The sequence below is a fragment of the Alligator mississippiensis genome, chromosome 4 (assembly GCF_030867095.1).
Source record: "Alligator mississippiensis isolate rAllMis1 chromosome 4, rAllMis1, whole genome shotgun sequence".
NCBI lineage: Eukaryota > Metazoa > Chordata > Crocodylia > Alligatoridae > Alligator > Alligator mississippiensis.
In genome coordinates, this window is record NC_081827.1 from 242,284,436 (window position 1) to 242,297,895 (window position 13,460).

General features: G+C 40.8%; 1 protein-coding gene across 2 annotated transcripts in view; it reads right to left on the reverse strand.

The window, feature by feature from the left end:
* Window positions 1-13,460, reverse strand: part of CCDC93 (coiled-coil domain containing 93) — an 89,743-nt gene that overhangs the window by 27,007 nt on the left and 49,276 nt on the right. For both annotated transcript variants that reach the window (XM_014599580.3, XM_006259110.4), the window contains exon 12: window positions 4,753-4,869. In XM_014599580.3, coding sequence (XP_014455066.1) covers window positions 4,753-4,869 — 117 coding nt within the window. The remainder of the gene's footprint in view (window positions 1-4,752; window positions 4,870-13,460) is intronic.

The window sequence follows — 13,460 nt, forward strand, 5'->3', positions numbered from 1 at the left end:
AATGTCTCACTCAGGGTGAACGTCACACTAGTTTAAAGATTTTTAGCCCTACCATTTTAATCTCTGGACAGTGTTTACTGCACTACTGGGGCCTAACTTCAAAGTGTTTTCTGAGTGACAGCCCTTAGTTTTTCATTTTTTGACTAATTATCTTCAAAATTCTCCCCTTTTAGTCTCCAAAGTAAAAACAAAGATCTCCTTTGGCCAGAGTTAATGAGAAATTTCAACCAGAAAAAAGCTTTATTGGAAAGTTAAAAGAACAGTTATAATTGACTTCTAAGGGAAAACCTCACAAAAGAGACTGTCAATAAGCCTGCCATGACTTACAAAAAATGTAATCATGGGACTACCATATTAAGTAGTGCAGAGTGGCATAATGGAATTGCACCTCCATACCACCATATTAACAAACTAAAAACAAACTTCAGCTTTTAGAAAGACCATAATTGACACTGAAGGCCTTTTTTTAAATTCACTGTAATTTTTCAGTAGAAGTTTTCATCTTTGTGGCTAGGGACAGAAATTACACAGAAACCAGAATAGGTGATCAGAAACTGGTTCAAAACTGTAACACAACAGAAATTCAGTGCACATAAACCACTTTCAAAATGGCCAAAACTGGTTTAAGATAAACCTGGATGGATGTAGCATCAGACTTTACTGACTTAGGTTAAATCAGTTTATTGAACTTGTCTCAGATCCCCTCCAAATTCAAGTCAACTCACAGTGCTCCAGCATCCCAGGCTTCTTCACACTTCCCCCACAACCTCCTCCTTGCAGGGTGGGGGGGACTAGCCTTGGCACAAGCCGTCTGCTCCAACTGAGCAAGGAGATGTGCTCTAATGCTCGTGGGTTTCTAGCCTGGGCCAGTGCTGATATGTGGCTGTATTTCCAGAATCAAAAAAGAATGCCTGTTCACTTAGTTACTGGTTTAACCTATGAAGCTTAGACTAACCTGCAAAGATTGAAACACTTCAGTCTTGGGCTTTTGGGGCATTTATATACATAGTTTTTTGTCCTGTGACACGCCGAAGATCTGCTGCGAGCTGAGGCAAACTGTGCTGTACCACGTACAGTTGTGTAAGTGAAGAAATGCACGTTGTGCAAGTGAAGAAATGCATGTCAGAAAGTGATGGCAGTGAGCTTTTGAAATAAAGTACCTTTGATGTGTTTTAGTTCAAAAGCACAATGCCACCATTTTTTCAGGGCTGATGTGCATTTCCCTGCTTTTCAAAGTGCCCAGCGCTGCGGCACTTGCATGTGTAAAAATGCCCTTTGGCTGTCTGTACTTAGCCTGTGAGTTAAAAGCAGGTTCAAGGACTAGCCTGGCTCTGTTATTTTCTCACTCTTTTTTTTTGGTTCTACAATTTCATTTTCTTTTCTAACCGTTTTTTCTCTTCCTTCTTGTCATGTGAAGAACTTGCAAAGATACCAAGGGAACTGACTGCATCTAGGAAAAGGGCTCAAGATGGAAAGGAGGTCAAGGCACTCAGCCTACAATATTTTATAATATTGCTTTAACAATTGCATACATTTTGCAGTTCTGTAGAGGCAGCAAGTCGCACGTAGCAACAAGAATTTTCTGAATATCACATGAACATTTACTGATACAGGAACAGGTAACAGACGTGTTTATCATTTAAATGCATTTTTTTTAAAGGGCAGCAACCACAAGAGGAAAAAAAGTAAAACCAGTCTTTCTTCTGCTTGCAAGACCATGCATGACATCACCAGCCACATATGCATTATCGTTTCCAAACATGAATGATATTGTTTATCCTATGTTTTCATTCCTACTCATCAACCAAAAAAGAGTGAAGGCTGAAGCTTTTTTTTTTTTTGAATGATCTGTATAGGGTATTTTTGCAGTTCACAAATATTCTTCAAAAAGATTTTAGATCTAAATATTAAAAAACAAATTGTGTGAGTGCATTAAATTGGAAGAATAATATTAGATTGCAGATCAAGGCTTCAAAGCTGCCATGTCTGAACCTCAGCAAGGAGTGCTCTTAGGTGGCCCCAAATTGGTTTAGCCAGTACAAGCTACTGCTGAAGGCAGCAAGATGGGAGTAGGGAAACAGTATGGCTGGAATACTGTGGCATGGTGATCCTCAGCAGCCCTAGAGGTTCTTGGGAGGCTTCTGACTGCTGTCATAGGGTACAGATGTCCCTAGACTTCAGTATTTCTGAGGTATTGATTTTTATAGCCCATGGATCTTTAAGTAAATAAGAGACTGAAAGAGAATCTCAGCTTCTAATTTAAAAAAAAACAAACCCAAAATAGTGCTAAACACTTTGCGAGCAGCTAAGGAAAGCAAACGTCATCCTGTCTCAGCTGCCGCCTGTGGAGGGTTCGGGATTGAGAGTGTGGTCGGGGGCAGAAAGGTAAGAAAGATTTATTGACTTAACAAAAACACAACTACGCGTAGTAACAAGACGAACAATAACAGACAAAAGCAATTCACGTTGGCAACTTATCGGCAGTCCCCTCTGATGCCTGATACACAGCAAGCTTCTCTTTCCACAAAGTTCAGCGAAGTCAGGCGTCCCCAAACAGCACTGTCCAAAGGGTACCGGGAAGGACCCTGGAATGCAGTCCTTGGGCTCCTCGAGGTCCATGGGCCCACTAATCTAGGCAACAACTAACTAATCCTTTTCACAGAGCTGTATCTTCCTTCTGAATGGTTTCCAGATATTCTAGCTAATTTATAGCTTCTGAATGATACTGATACCAAACAACCACTCAGATTCCTTTTACTTCAACTGTCTTTAGACTGACCAATTAGCAGTACAAGCCTTGCATTCCTTTGATAAGGTAATTTTAACTGCGCCACAGGGCCTTACTACTTCTAGGCTTTGCTAAATTTACTAGGCTTTACTTTATACAAGGCCTCACTACATCTTAAACTTTAATTAGACTTTTAGCAACAACATATAGCTTAAAATCTACACAAATACAGAAAAACACTTGGTATAATCTTCATAGAGCCTTCAGCAAGCACCTTTATCACACAGGCACACTTTTTAGCTGTCACACATGCTTTAAAGGATGAAATACAGAAAAATATAATGTGAAAGGAAGAAATAACATGAAAGCACAGCATAGCACAGCCTGATGAAGCCTGCCACACGTCTTAGTACCAAAATCCTTCTCAAATTCTCATCTGTTTTGTGTTTTCTATTTCAAGGGTAGGCTGCCCATAAAGTAAAGAGCTTTTTTGTGTTACAGTATGCATTATTTGTTCATGCACACCTAATTCACCACAGAAGCAAAAGTCCCTGCTTCATACCAAAAGAACCTACCTAGCTCTGGGTCATTATTACCACACTACAGGGCCATCAGCTCCCTTGAATTCCCTCTGGGCAGCTCAAGGGAACAAGCCAGGTGCCTACTACTCCATCTGCTGCAGGCATTTCCCTTAGGAGCTTCACCATCCAAGGCCAGACTGCCTGCTCCAGCTCAGACCCTAGGTTTATATGCCTAGAGGCCATGCTCCCTTTTGGTCAAGTGCTTTCCCCAGCTCAGCACAGGTTGGGCAGCCTGCTCCTCTGCAGATGTGGCCCCACACAGCCAGCTGCTGTGGCTTCTTAAAGGCTCCCGGCCACAGTTCCCTCTCCTTCCCTTCCCTTGCACCCACATAACAGGGTCTGGGTCCCTGTTACAGCATACTTAATATTAGAAGCATTAGTTAGAATATTTTCAGCATGCATTTTTCTTTGTTTATACAGAAAATGCAAAAATAGGCTCAAATAAATACAACCATGATTCTTGTTCCTGGCCTTTGTTTTACAAAACAGAACAGAACAATACTATTCACTCAAAAGCCTCTCTCAATTAAAATAAATATAGCTCTTCTAGATATATCCTAATATTTATTTTGGGCAGGGTCAAACCTACCTTCATACCAGGCCAGATTTATACCACAGGGCTGTTTGCACGCTGAATCTAACCTGGGGCTTGCAGCACCAGCATCTCTGGCTTCAGCACAAGGCACAAAGAACAGCTCCAGCTGAAGCTGCTACTACGTGTCCTGTATCACAGAGGAAGCTCTAATTTGATCATGGGGTGTGAGTCATGGGGCACACAGCAGCAGGTGATGGTCAAAGAGCTGGGTCCTGTGTCAGCCCTTGCTCGCTCCCTTGGCGCCATGTCCACTGGGGCCCAAGTGTCCTAGATACTGCAACAGGCCATGCCCAACTTCTGGTGGCTTGCTGGTAGCTTGGTGAGCCAGACAGAGCAGCACCATGGGCCAGATCCAGCCTGCAGGCTGCATGTTCAATAGCCCTGATTTACACAATTTCACAGGACTAATTTGCGGCCCACTCTTATTCTGATGTGGACAGGACGGGTGGCCAAAGCTAGTTACATGTGAAGCTAGGCATTTTAGCAAAACCTCCACAACTTTGCTCCAGTGTACTGGATATCACGATTTCAACCTGGCCCTTCAATGGGAAGGATTGAAAGAAAGGAAGAAAAAAAGTTAGAAAGTCTCTCTCTTAGAGGTTTGCAATTTAAATATGAAAGTATCTTGTATACCCCACATCACGTGGCTACTCAATTTAAATAATAAAAATACCCATATTGTCTTTGTAAAAATGTACAAGCAAGACATTCAAAGATGCTAAAATTAACACGCAGCATAACAAATGGCTGGTGCACTTAATAGCTTTTAAATCTTTTTGGAATGACAAGAATTTTGTGGTCAAATACACTGATCAATGTTTTCTCTTTGTTACCCACATAAAGCCTACCTCTTCCAGAAGTTTAGTTTTCTGTAAAATCTGCTTGTTCAGAGATGCCACTTTCCTTCGATGCTGCTGGGCAGCTCCGAGTCTTTCTGGCCGTTCCTCAGCAGAAAGTTCAGACTGCTGAAAAACAAACAATAACAGAAAACTGAATAGCATAAAAGTGGTTTTTGCTTTAGAGGGACACAGGAGTACAAGAATGGCCTAATTAGAGTGGACATATGATGCTTCTTGTCAAGTGTCCTGGTCTCTAAGAGCAATCAATACAAGATGCCGCAAAAGAAGATATACAACCCCCACCAGTAGGCAGATGTTGTAGAGTTTGCTCCTATAATATAGTCTTTGTTTTTGCAGAGACCCCCTGCTGAGGTTCCCAGGCAACTCCTTAAATGAACTGCATCCTGAATATATGAGATGTTATTTGAGTGCATATATTTAAAGTGGCAGATGGAAGAAAGCAAGTTAAAACTTCTGGAAAGATGTTAAAAAGCACTACAACATTCTAAAGTAGTAGTTTAAAATGATGTATCCTGACACAATAGTTACTAAACAGGCATTTATAATATACACGCATAAGCCTTTAGCCAAACTAAAAATAATTTTTCAAAAGAAGTTTTAAACCCCTCAACCAAGCACACATTGCCAAGAAAGATCTAAATGCAATCTGAATGCAAATTCCTACTGTCTCTGGATTTTAAAAGATAAATTGCCTGAAATATTCTATATGAGCAAGAATCTTTATTATGGGTGACAACGTTTCTAAAGGTTAAGAAACAGTTTGACACCTAACAATCACTGCCTTTAAAATGGTTACATGTCATTTAGGCACCATTAATGCATTTGAAAGTCTCCCCCTTACCTTCCATTTGTTATTTCATCATGACAAATGGAAAAAGTTTTAATTGGCTTTATGTACTTCAGACTTCATTTACCATTCAACTCAATTTCTGACATTTCACCAGCCATACAACTCACTTCCCAGTCTTTTAGGTGCTAATTTGTTGAGACTGTCAAAGACATGAGGACTCCATCCTACGCCTTCCCTACTAACAACTTAATTCTGGAATCCAATAAAACAAACAAATGCAAAATATTAGTGAAGGAGCTAAGGAATCCCAACATGTATTTGTTTCTGATTTCTGTCCTTGACAGATTTCTGTCCTTGACAAGTCTACGTTTTGAATGAAGAAGAGAGATGGAGGCTCCCGCCCCCTTCCTGCTTTTTCTCTTTTCTTATTTATACAAAAGAGCAGCATGACTTGATATACTTATGCATATTTTGTAAAAAGAATCTAAGCTCTGGGATCTGATTCCAACTTCAAGCCATGTATCTTCTTGTTTATTCCACATGGGTAAGTGCTATGAAACAGCAAAACAAAAAACACTGGACTTCCTCATTTCTCTTATTAGTTAGGCAAAAAACATTCCCCTCCCACTTTCAAGAGTCATGCATTCCAACATACCCAAGACGTGGCTGATTCAACTGCTCTCTAAAATAAACAACAATAGTGGACAAACCATTCATGAGCAGAAAGTAAAACAGAGTTCAATCCTTAGAAAAGCATGAAGTTCTATGTATTGCAGTCTCAACAATGAGTAGCTCAAGCACATGACTAAGGATTCCATTCAAGAAAAGTAAGCAAGGATTAATGTGAGCCCCAGCAATGACTTTTGCAACTAAATACTGACTTCAAGCTCACTGCTTTGCTGAGCTGAAGCCCAAGAGCTCCAGATTGCAATGAGTGCAGCTACTGGATAATTAGTGGGGATTACTGAAACAATTTTCTTAAGAGAAAAAAAATTAGAGTAAAATATGAAATTAAGGGCTCAGACAGAAGTGACAATTTTTGCCCCATCTGGCCACAGAAAGCAGTTTATAGCCGAGACCAAATATGCACATGGCTGCAGATAGCTTCAAAAATGGCTGATTGGGTAAAAATCTGAACCCTCACTGCATGAGGGGTCAGATAAAGATGTTTCAAAACAAAGCATCTTCTGTAACTTCTGCGCTGCCTGCCGGCCTATTACTGTTTTCAGAATGGGAGGGGGGAAAGGGAGCACAGGGAGTTTGGTCTGGGGGATTTTCAGTCCCTGCTGAAGGGTGGGTGGATGTATTGGAGTGCCCCTCCCCCCCCCACCCACACACACTTCCCTAGAACAAGCTCCCTCTGCTCCCTTTCCCTCCTCCCATTCTGAAAATTTTGCAGCCTCAAGTTGCAGGGAGATGGGGTACTAGTAGGGGAAACCCGCTACAGGCTCACAGCCAGCAACTAGATTCCCCTTCCCCACTGGAACCAAGAGCGAACTTCTGTTTGGTCCAGGGGATCACTGTAACTCAGAACACTTTCTGCAAAGCGTTCTCAATTACAGTGGGGAGCGGCACTTCTGTCTGCACCTTCTATCTACTCCATGGATGAATGACTTAAAAGTCATTACATACATTTAAAAACTATTAGGGAAATATTTATTGTACTTATTTCCTTACGCAGAAAGAACGTTGTTCTTTTTGATTTGTATGCCAACATTTCTATGTGGACAAACATGAAATGAAAATACCCTTCTCTTACAGCCCTTATTTTAGAAGTGGAACATTCCACCGCTGTGGATTGCCCCGTCCGCTTATCCTTGGTGGATGGTTCACATAATTGTACTGGGTCATCCAGAACCACAAAGGGAAAGCAGCAGAGGTCTTTTAGATTCTACTCATATCCCCCCAAAAATAGGAATTTTCACATCTTCAGGTTTTATTAAGTCAGGCTGCAAACTCTTACAGTTACTAGGGATGCCTCAAGAATAAGATGGTCAAGCAGCAAGGTAGCCAAAAGGTACAGCCAAGTCAAGTGGTATGTATAGGAATGTTTCATCTCCTGGGGGTTGGACTAAATAAAACTGAATCTGCATTTCCTCCTCTTTACATAAGGGATAGCTTGCAAAGGACAGCTTGTTATAGTTACCTACATATATTAGAGATGCTAAATTCAATAGCTTCATGACATGTCTATGTCCAATACTTTTTTGGAAGACATAAGCAATGTTTTGGTTTTTACAGAGCACTAGAGAGTAAAAGCAGAGTGACACTGCTCTCCCCAGTGGCAGGAAAATGAACAAGAGGAGGTCAATGAAAGCAATCCTTCAGTGGAACAATAAAACATGAAAAACATCCTGCTGCTTATTATTGCTTTGCTGTGAATTATCAGGCATGTTAATTATGTCCCTTAGAGGAAAGGACATACACAGGCAGTTTTTATTGATTTGAAGCCTAGTGTTAACTTCATGGATCAGAGTATTTTATTAAAAAAGACTCCATAAACATAAACTAAATCTCATACTTCTGAAATCAAACTCAGCTGCAGGGTGGTTATTGCAGACTATCATTAATATATCAGAAGGGGAATTAACTGAGACGTTCAGATATTAAAAGCCGTTTGATTGGACTCCCTCTTTTTCTGGTTAAATGTTTTTTGATACTAGAGAAGGATATTAAATCAGTCTTTAGACTATGAAATTATAAATCCATCATTGCTTGAGATTACAATAATATTGTTTTCTTACCTTGGGGTGTGCCACTTGAATATGGCTTGCACATTATTCAAAACGCTAGTGACTAAGGCTCCTTTAACCAAGAACTTAGAACAATGCAGGTAGAAAGTAGCCCGAGCGCAAAAAAAATTCAGGGAGTGCTGCATAGGAGACTGGCATTAATATCCACTTCCAGTCAATCATGGGAGCCCCAAAAGTGCATGTTTTAAAAAGCAAAACAAGTGGAATTTACACAAAAGAACTACAACAAAAAGATTAACTTCAGAGGCCATACCAAGTAGTCTTGCAAATTTGACTGATTGATTTCCAGTGGGGTCTTCTCAATGGGGAGTTTTCTTTTGGCCACTATCAAGAGGGCCAAAAGAGAACTCCTCAGTTTCTCCCTTCAAAGCTTCTTGTGCTCTGCCTCAGTACAGGGATCACCATCACTGAGATTTACCTTCAACTTCCCCCTGTCCCCAGCCATACACAACTAGGATTTCACCAAGTGTTTTTGTTGCTTCTTCTATATTATACTAAAAATCTAACGTTCCATCCTGATAGCTAAAGCACTTTATAAATGACCAGGGATGCTAGAAACTTCAGCTAGGACATATCTTGGGAGATCTCTTATGTCATGAATGATTCTGCAATTAAAAATAGAAACATTAATCAAACGTAGATAAAAGTGCAGCTTTAAAGAATTATGCGGTGCAGTGTGGTGTCACTTGTTGTTTTCTAGTGCAGGATATTAAGATTAATCCTAAAATTGAGAAATTAAATTATGAAATATTATGACTAGCTTTATGACTATTGTTTATTGCAGCTTTTATGTCAAGCTTACATATAACTCAGATTGTTATAAATACGTGCAATTATCGTCACTTGCTTTTCCTTCAGTTATCGATAAGCAGCAACAGTTCTAAATAATTTCATATTCTTTTACAATCCAGTTCTATAAACTCTGATGCAGACTAAAGCACTTCACTCCCTTTGAAACCAACGGGAGTTCGGCATTTTTGTTCCTTAGTGATTGATACAAGCATTTTTCTCTGGAGAACTGAAGAAAAAGATATGCTGTTCAGTCTGCGAATTTAACCAGTTTCCACCTCAAACTGATGTAGTGCCAGTCACGTGAATTCCCAGTTTTAAGATTTTAAAGGAATGGAAAGTTGTTCCTATCAATTGTTGTTTCAGGGACAGAAGCCTGTGTCGCCCTTCCCCCCCCTCAGGTTGGGGTCTGGCTCCCCCCCCTTCCCCTCCCTCCCTTCCCCACCCACCACTTTGGACTCAGGCTCGTTTCCCCCCCCCAGCTTTGTTTTGGGTCTGGTTCCACCCCACTGGTTTGGGTGCGGGCCCGTACACCCCCCCGCTTCCTGCCTCCCAGCACTGGGGCGGGGAGGGGAGCTTGCATGCGGCAGTGGCTGGCACCAGTGGGTGGCAGACAGCCCCGCACTGCCACTGGTAACCTGCCCCCCCATTTCTGCTCCCCTCCCTCCATCCTCTCTTCCCCACCACCTCCCCCTCCCTGCTGGCTGTTGAGGGGGGGAAGGGAGGCTGCTCTGGCTCCAAGAAGCAGGGGGCGGCCGGGGGGGGGCAAGGCCAGCACCACTGACCTCACCCCCCCATGCCAGCCCCTCAGTCCCCACCGTCACGGTGGTGCCCCGTTACGTGTCTCTGTTTGTGCGGAGCACTCTGATTGGCTGCCGAGATAACCAGAGTGCAAATAAAGTGTTACGGACGGATGGATGGACAGACTAAGGCTTTTATAATATTAGAAGGGCCTAAGTGACTCCACAGTCAGAAACTGAGTTTCACAGTAGGTCGGGTTGGAAGGGACCTGAGCAGATCATCAAGTCTGACCCCCTGCCATGGCAGGAAAGAGTACTGGGGTCAAACGACCCCGGCTTAAATCAGGCTTAAGTTGCACAGAGAACCTGAATCAAGAAAAACCTTTTTGTCAAAGGCACTCGGCTCATCTGCTGCTTTACAATTAGTGCCTGCAGGTGTTTCCGTCAGTAAATTGTTTTTTGACATTGCAAGGAAAAAGTGGCAAGCCTAGTCTTTTGTCTCATTAAAGGTCTCAAGTTGTTTACATGGAGGGCATTATAGTAGCAACTAATTACTCTGAATTATATCTGTATTGTACCAGAAGGAATAGACTGTTTCCCCAAGAAGCACTGGATGCATTTTCTCTCCTAAATCTCAGCTGCATTGTTCGCAATGTACTCTGTTGCTGATGCCAATATTATTATGAGCAAGGATCCTGGTTTTCCCCGATTAAAATAAATAATAATAATAAAAAAAAAAATCACAAATTCTCTGATAAAAACTACAAAATCCATGATGAAAATGAAAGGCCTCTCACTCCCCACCAACGCTCCCCTCCCCCCCCCCCCCCCGGCCCTGCTGGTGCCCCTCACTCCCCCGAGCCCCACAGCCCTGCTGGTGTCCTTCACCCACCCCCACCCCCACACCACCCACAGCCCTGCCAGATTTCTATTAAAACATAGCTAATGTTAACATGATAAAAACAGCTTCTTGGCCCCTTACTAGCCTCTTTAGAAATGAATTCAGAGTTCTTTACTCCTCTTACTGTCGCTTAAGGGTTTTTTTTTCAAATTTTTCTTCAGTCCAAGGATAAATTGTGAGCTGGTCCAGAGTGTCAAAACACTTTTTCCTCCTCTGATTCCACCTAGAACCCATTAGGTATCAAATATTACATAAATACAGATGGAAGAAATACTCTCAGTATGGAAGTTATGAAGAATTTAAAAGACTACCATGGTTCCCCTCCTATGTCTCTCTTCAAAATAAAAATCTACCAAAGACTATTGGTCCTCTGTTTGTTCATATGTTGAATACTCTTTCATTTGAATACTTTACTTCTATATTTTTTAACTGTCCAATTACCTTGGAAATTGTTAACATTTCTCAAAAATATTTACAAAGCACCAGCATATTTGCAATTGTGCAAATGTGGAGAGAGATGCGATTCCCAACTCAAGGAGGCTAGAGTAACAAACTCCAAGTTCCAAGCTCAATCCTCAAACAAGTGTAAATGCCATTGCAAGATTACCCAACCAAGACTTCATGGGAAGGAAGTATTCTTTTAAAGAGTGAGCTGAAATAGAGAGGGAGAAGTTATCTTAGCACATAAGAGGGAGGGAGTTTCAATTAGAGAGGTAATAGCATGAAAAAAATAAGCCAAATACGTAACAAGAATACAAAAATATTACAAAGGTTATTATGGGTTGTTCTTTTCTTTTTTACCTGACAGCCAAGTACAATCTTCCAAAAATCTAGCTGACAATTTTTTGATGGGCAAATCATCATCATAAGGAAAGTCGATTAAATATGACAATACTATTTCAAAACTGGGCAAACATTCTTGACGCTTACTTCCATGTAAGACATCGGGGGAGGAAGAGAAAGGAAGACATTTCTCAAACTGAAGCTATCCTATGAAGCATAACTACATACTGGCTGACTATATGCTAGAAACCAAGCACATGAGTAATGAAAGACAGGATGTTCAAAAGTATAAAGTTTGAGTTATATTAGATTTGAAGCTAGGATTTTCTAGTCATCCATTTGGTTGTCTAGAGTTTTTCCACAAAGGTATCACTCTTCTGCCTACAAGACAAGCTGATGAAGCTCTCACTCACTCTTAACTTCATGAATGGATTCTTAAAATCATCTTTTATGGCCAGATAAGGAGGAGTCCAAAATGTAGCAATTTGTATTCTAATATTAAACAAAGCAGTAACCTAACAGCCTTTTCAAGGGAGCTGGGTACCGAGAGATGCCCAGTAACTTCATGTGACTGCTGTTCATGCACAGCACTTGCAAAAAATCAGGCCAAATTGCATTGCTTAGATTGAATATTCCAAGCATAAGAGTTATCTACAAATCAAATTAAAGTCCTTTTATTTCCTTTGTCTATCAGAGCTTTGCACAAAACATACATTCTCCACACAACCTTGCTTTTCAAATCATTTTCTTCCCAGTTGTGTTCCTTCCGAAATGGACAATACAAGCTCATGTTCTGCTCTTTTCGTTTCTTGCATTACATTATCCATTCAGAGAAGCAGAATGAAAATTTAAGAAGATCCATTTTTTAAACAGCTAGTGAAAGTTTTTATTAGACTGCAATTCTGCGAACCTCAGACTAGTTCAAATACTGTAAGGACAGATGACAACTATCACCATCTTTGTTAATTTACCTTTATTTTCCTTTCCCCAAAATATTTGTAAAAACTAGGGATTTATAAAGCAAGCAGTCCAGAGATTTCTCAGGCCAGGCTAGTACTGTCAAAAAAAATGCGAGTAGCAACAGGCCACATTTCATGACAAACCTTTGCCTCTTTTGTCAGCCTGCTAAATAATTTCTTCCTTATTTTCTGTACTACCTGATTATCTTTTGCTCTTGATTACACAATGCATCAAGAGACCTGCCTTTTGCTCTCAAGTTTCTGTTTGTGTCTATGCCTGAACTACATGCTGTTGAATAACTGACAAGTCATCACCTCTAAAAATCAAAAGGTCATAAGTGGCAGTAGTAAGATTGAATTATCAAGGTAGAAACAAATTCAAGACAAATGAAGGATGGGGAAGAAAAAAAAAAACCACTCAGAAATGAAACCATAAGTGAGATTCTTTTCTAATGGAAAGGTAGTTTGTTTGTTCATTCTTTTTTTGGGGGGGGGGGGGGGAGGTTTTTTGTTTTGTTTTTTTAAAGAAATCATCTTCCCCTTTATACACACATCTTTAAAGAAAGGTTATGGAACTGGGCACTTTTTTTTTAGGTATATTAGTAATTCCCCCCCCCCCCCCCCCCACAGAAGACTAAAACAAAAATTGGTTCCCATATGAAAAAGATTACTCAGTGTATGCTACTAGTTCATTATCACAGGGCTGTTCTTGAAAGCTCTATTGGGTTTTGTTAGTTTTTGAACTGGTAAAATAATCACTGAGGCACTTAACATTTAACATTCAGAAGACTAATGACGCATTCAGCGTCTCCATTAACAAGCTCTGAATAAGCAGAAGACTAGGCTCCATTAACAAGCTCTGAATAAGCAGTCCCCAGTTCCAGTAATTCAGATTCATGGTTAGACTCTGGAGAATGGCGAGTATTTCCCGTGCCTTGGAAGCCATCTCTCACAGAAGGCCGACAAAGAAATCCAACATTG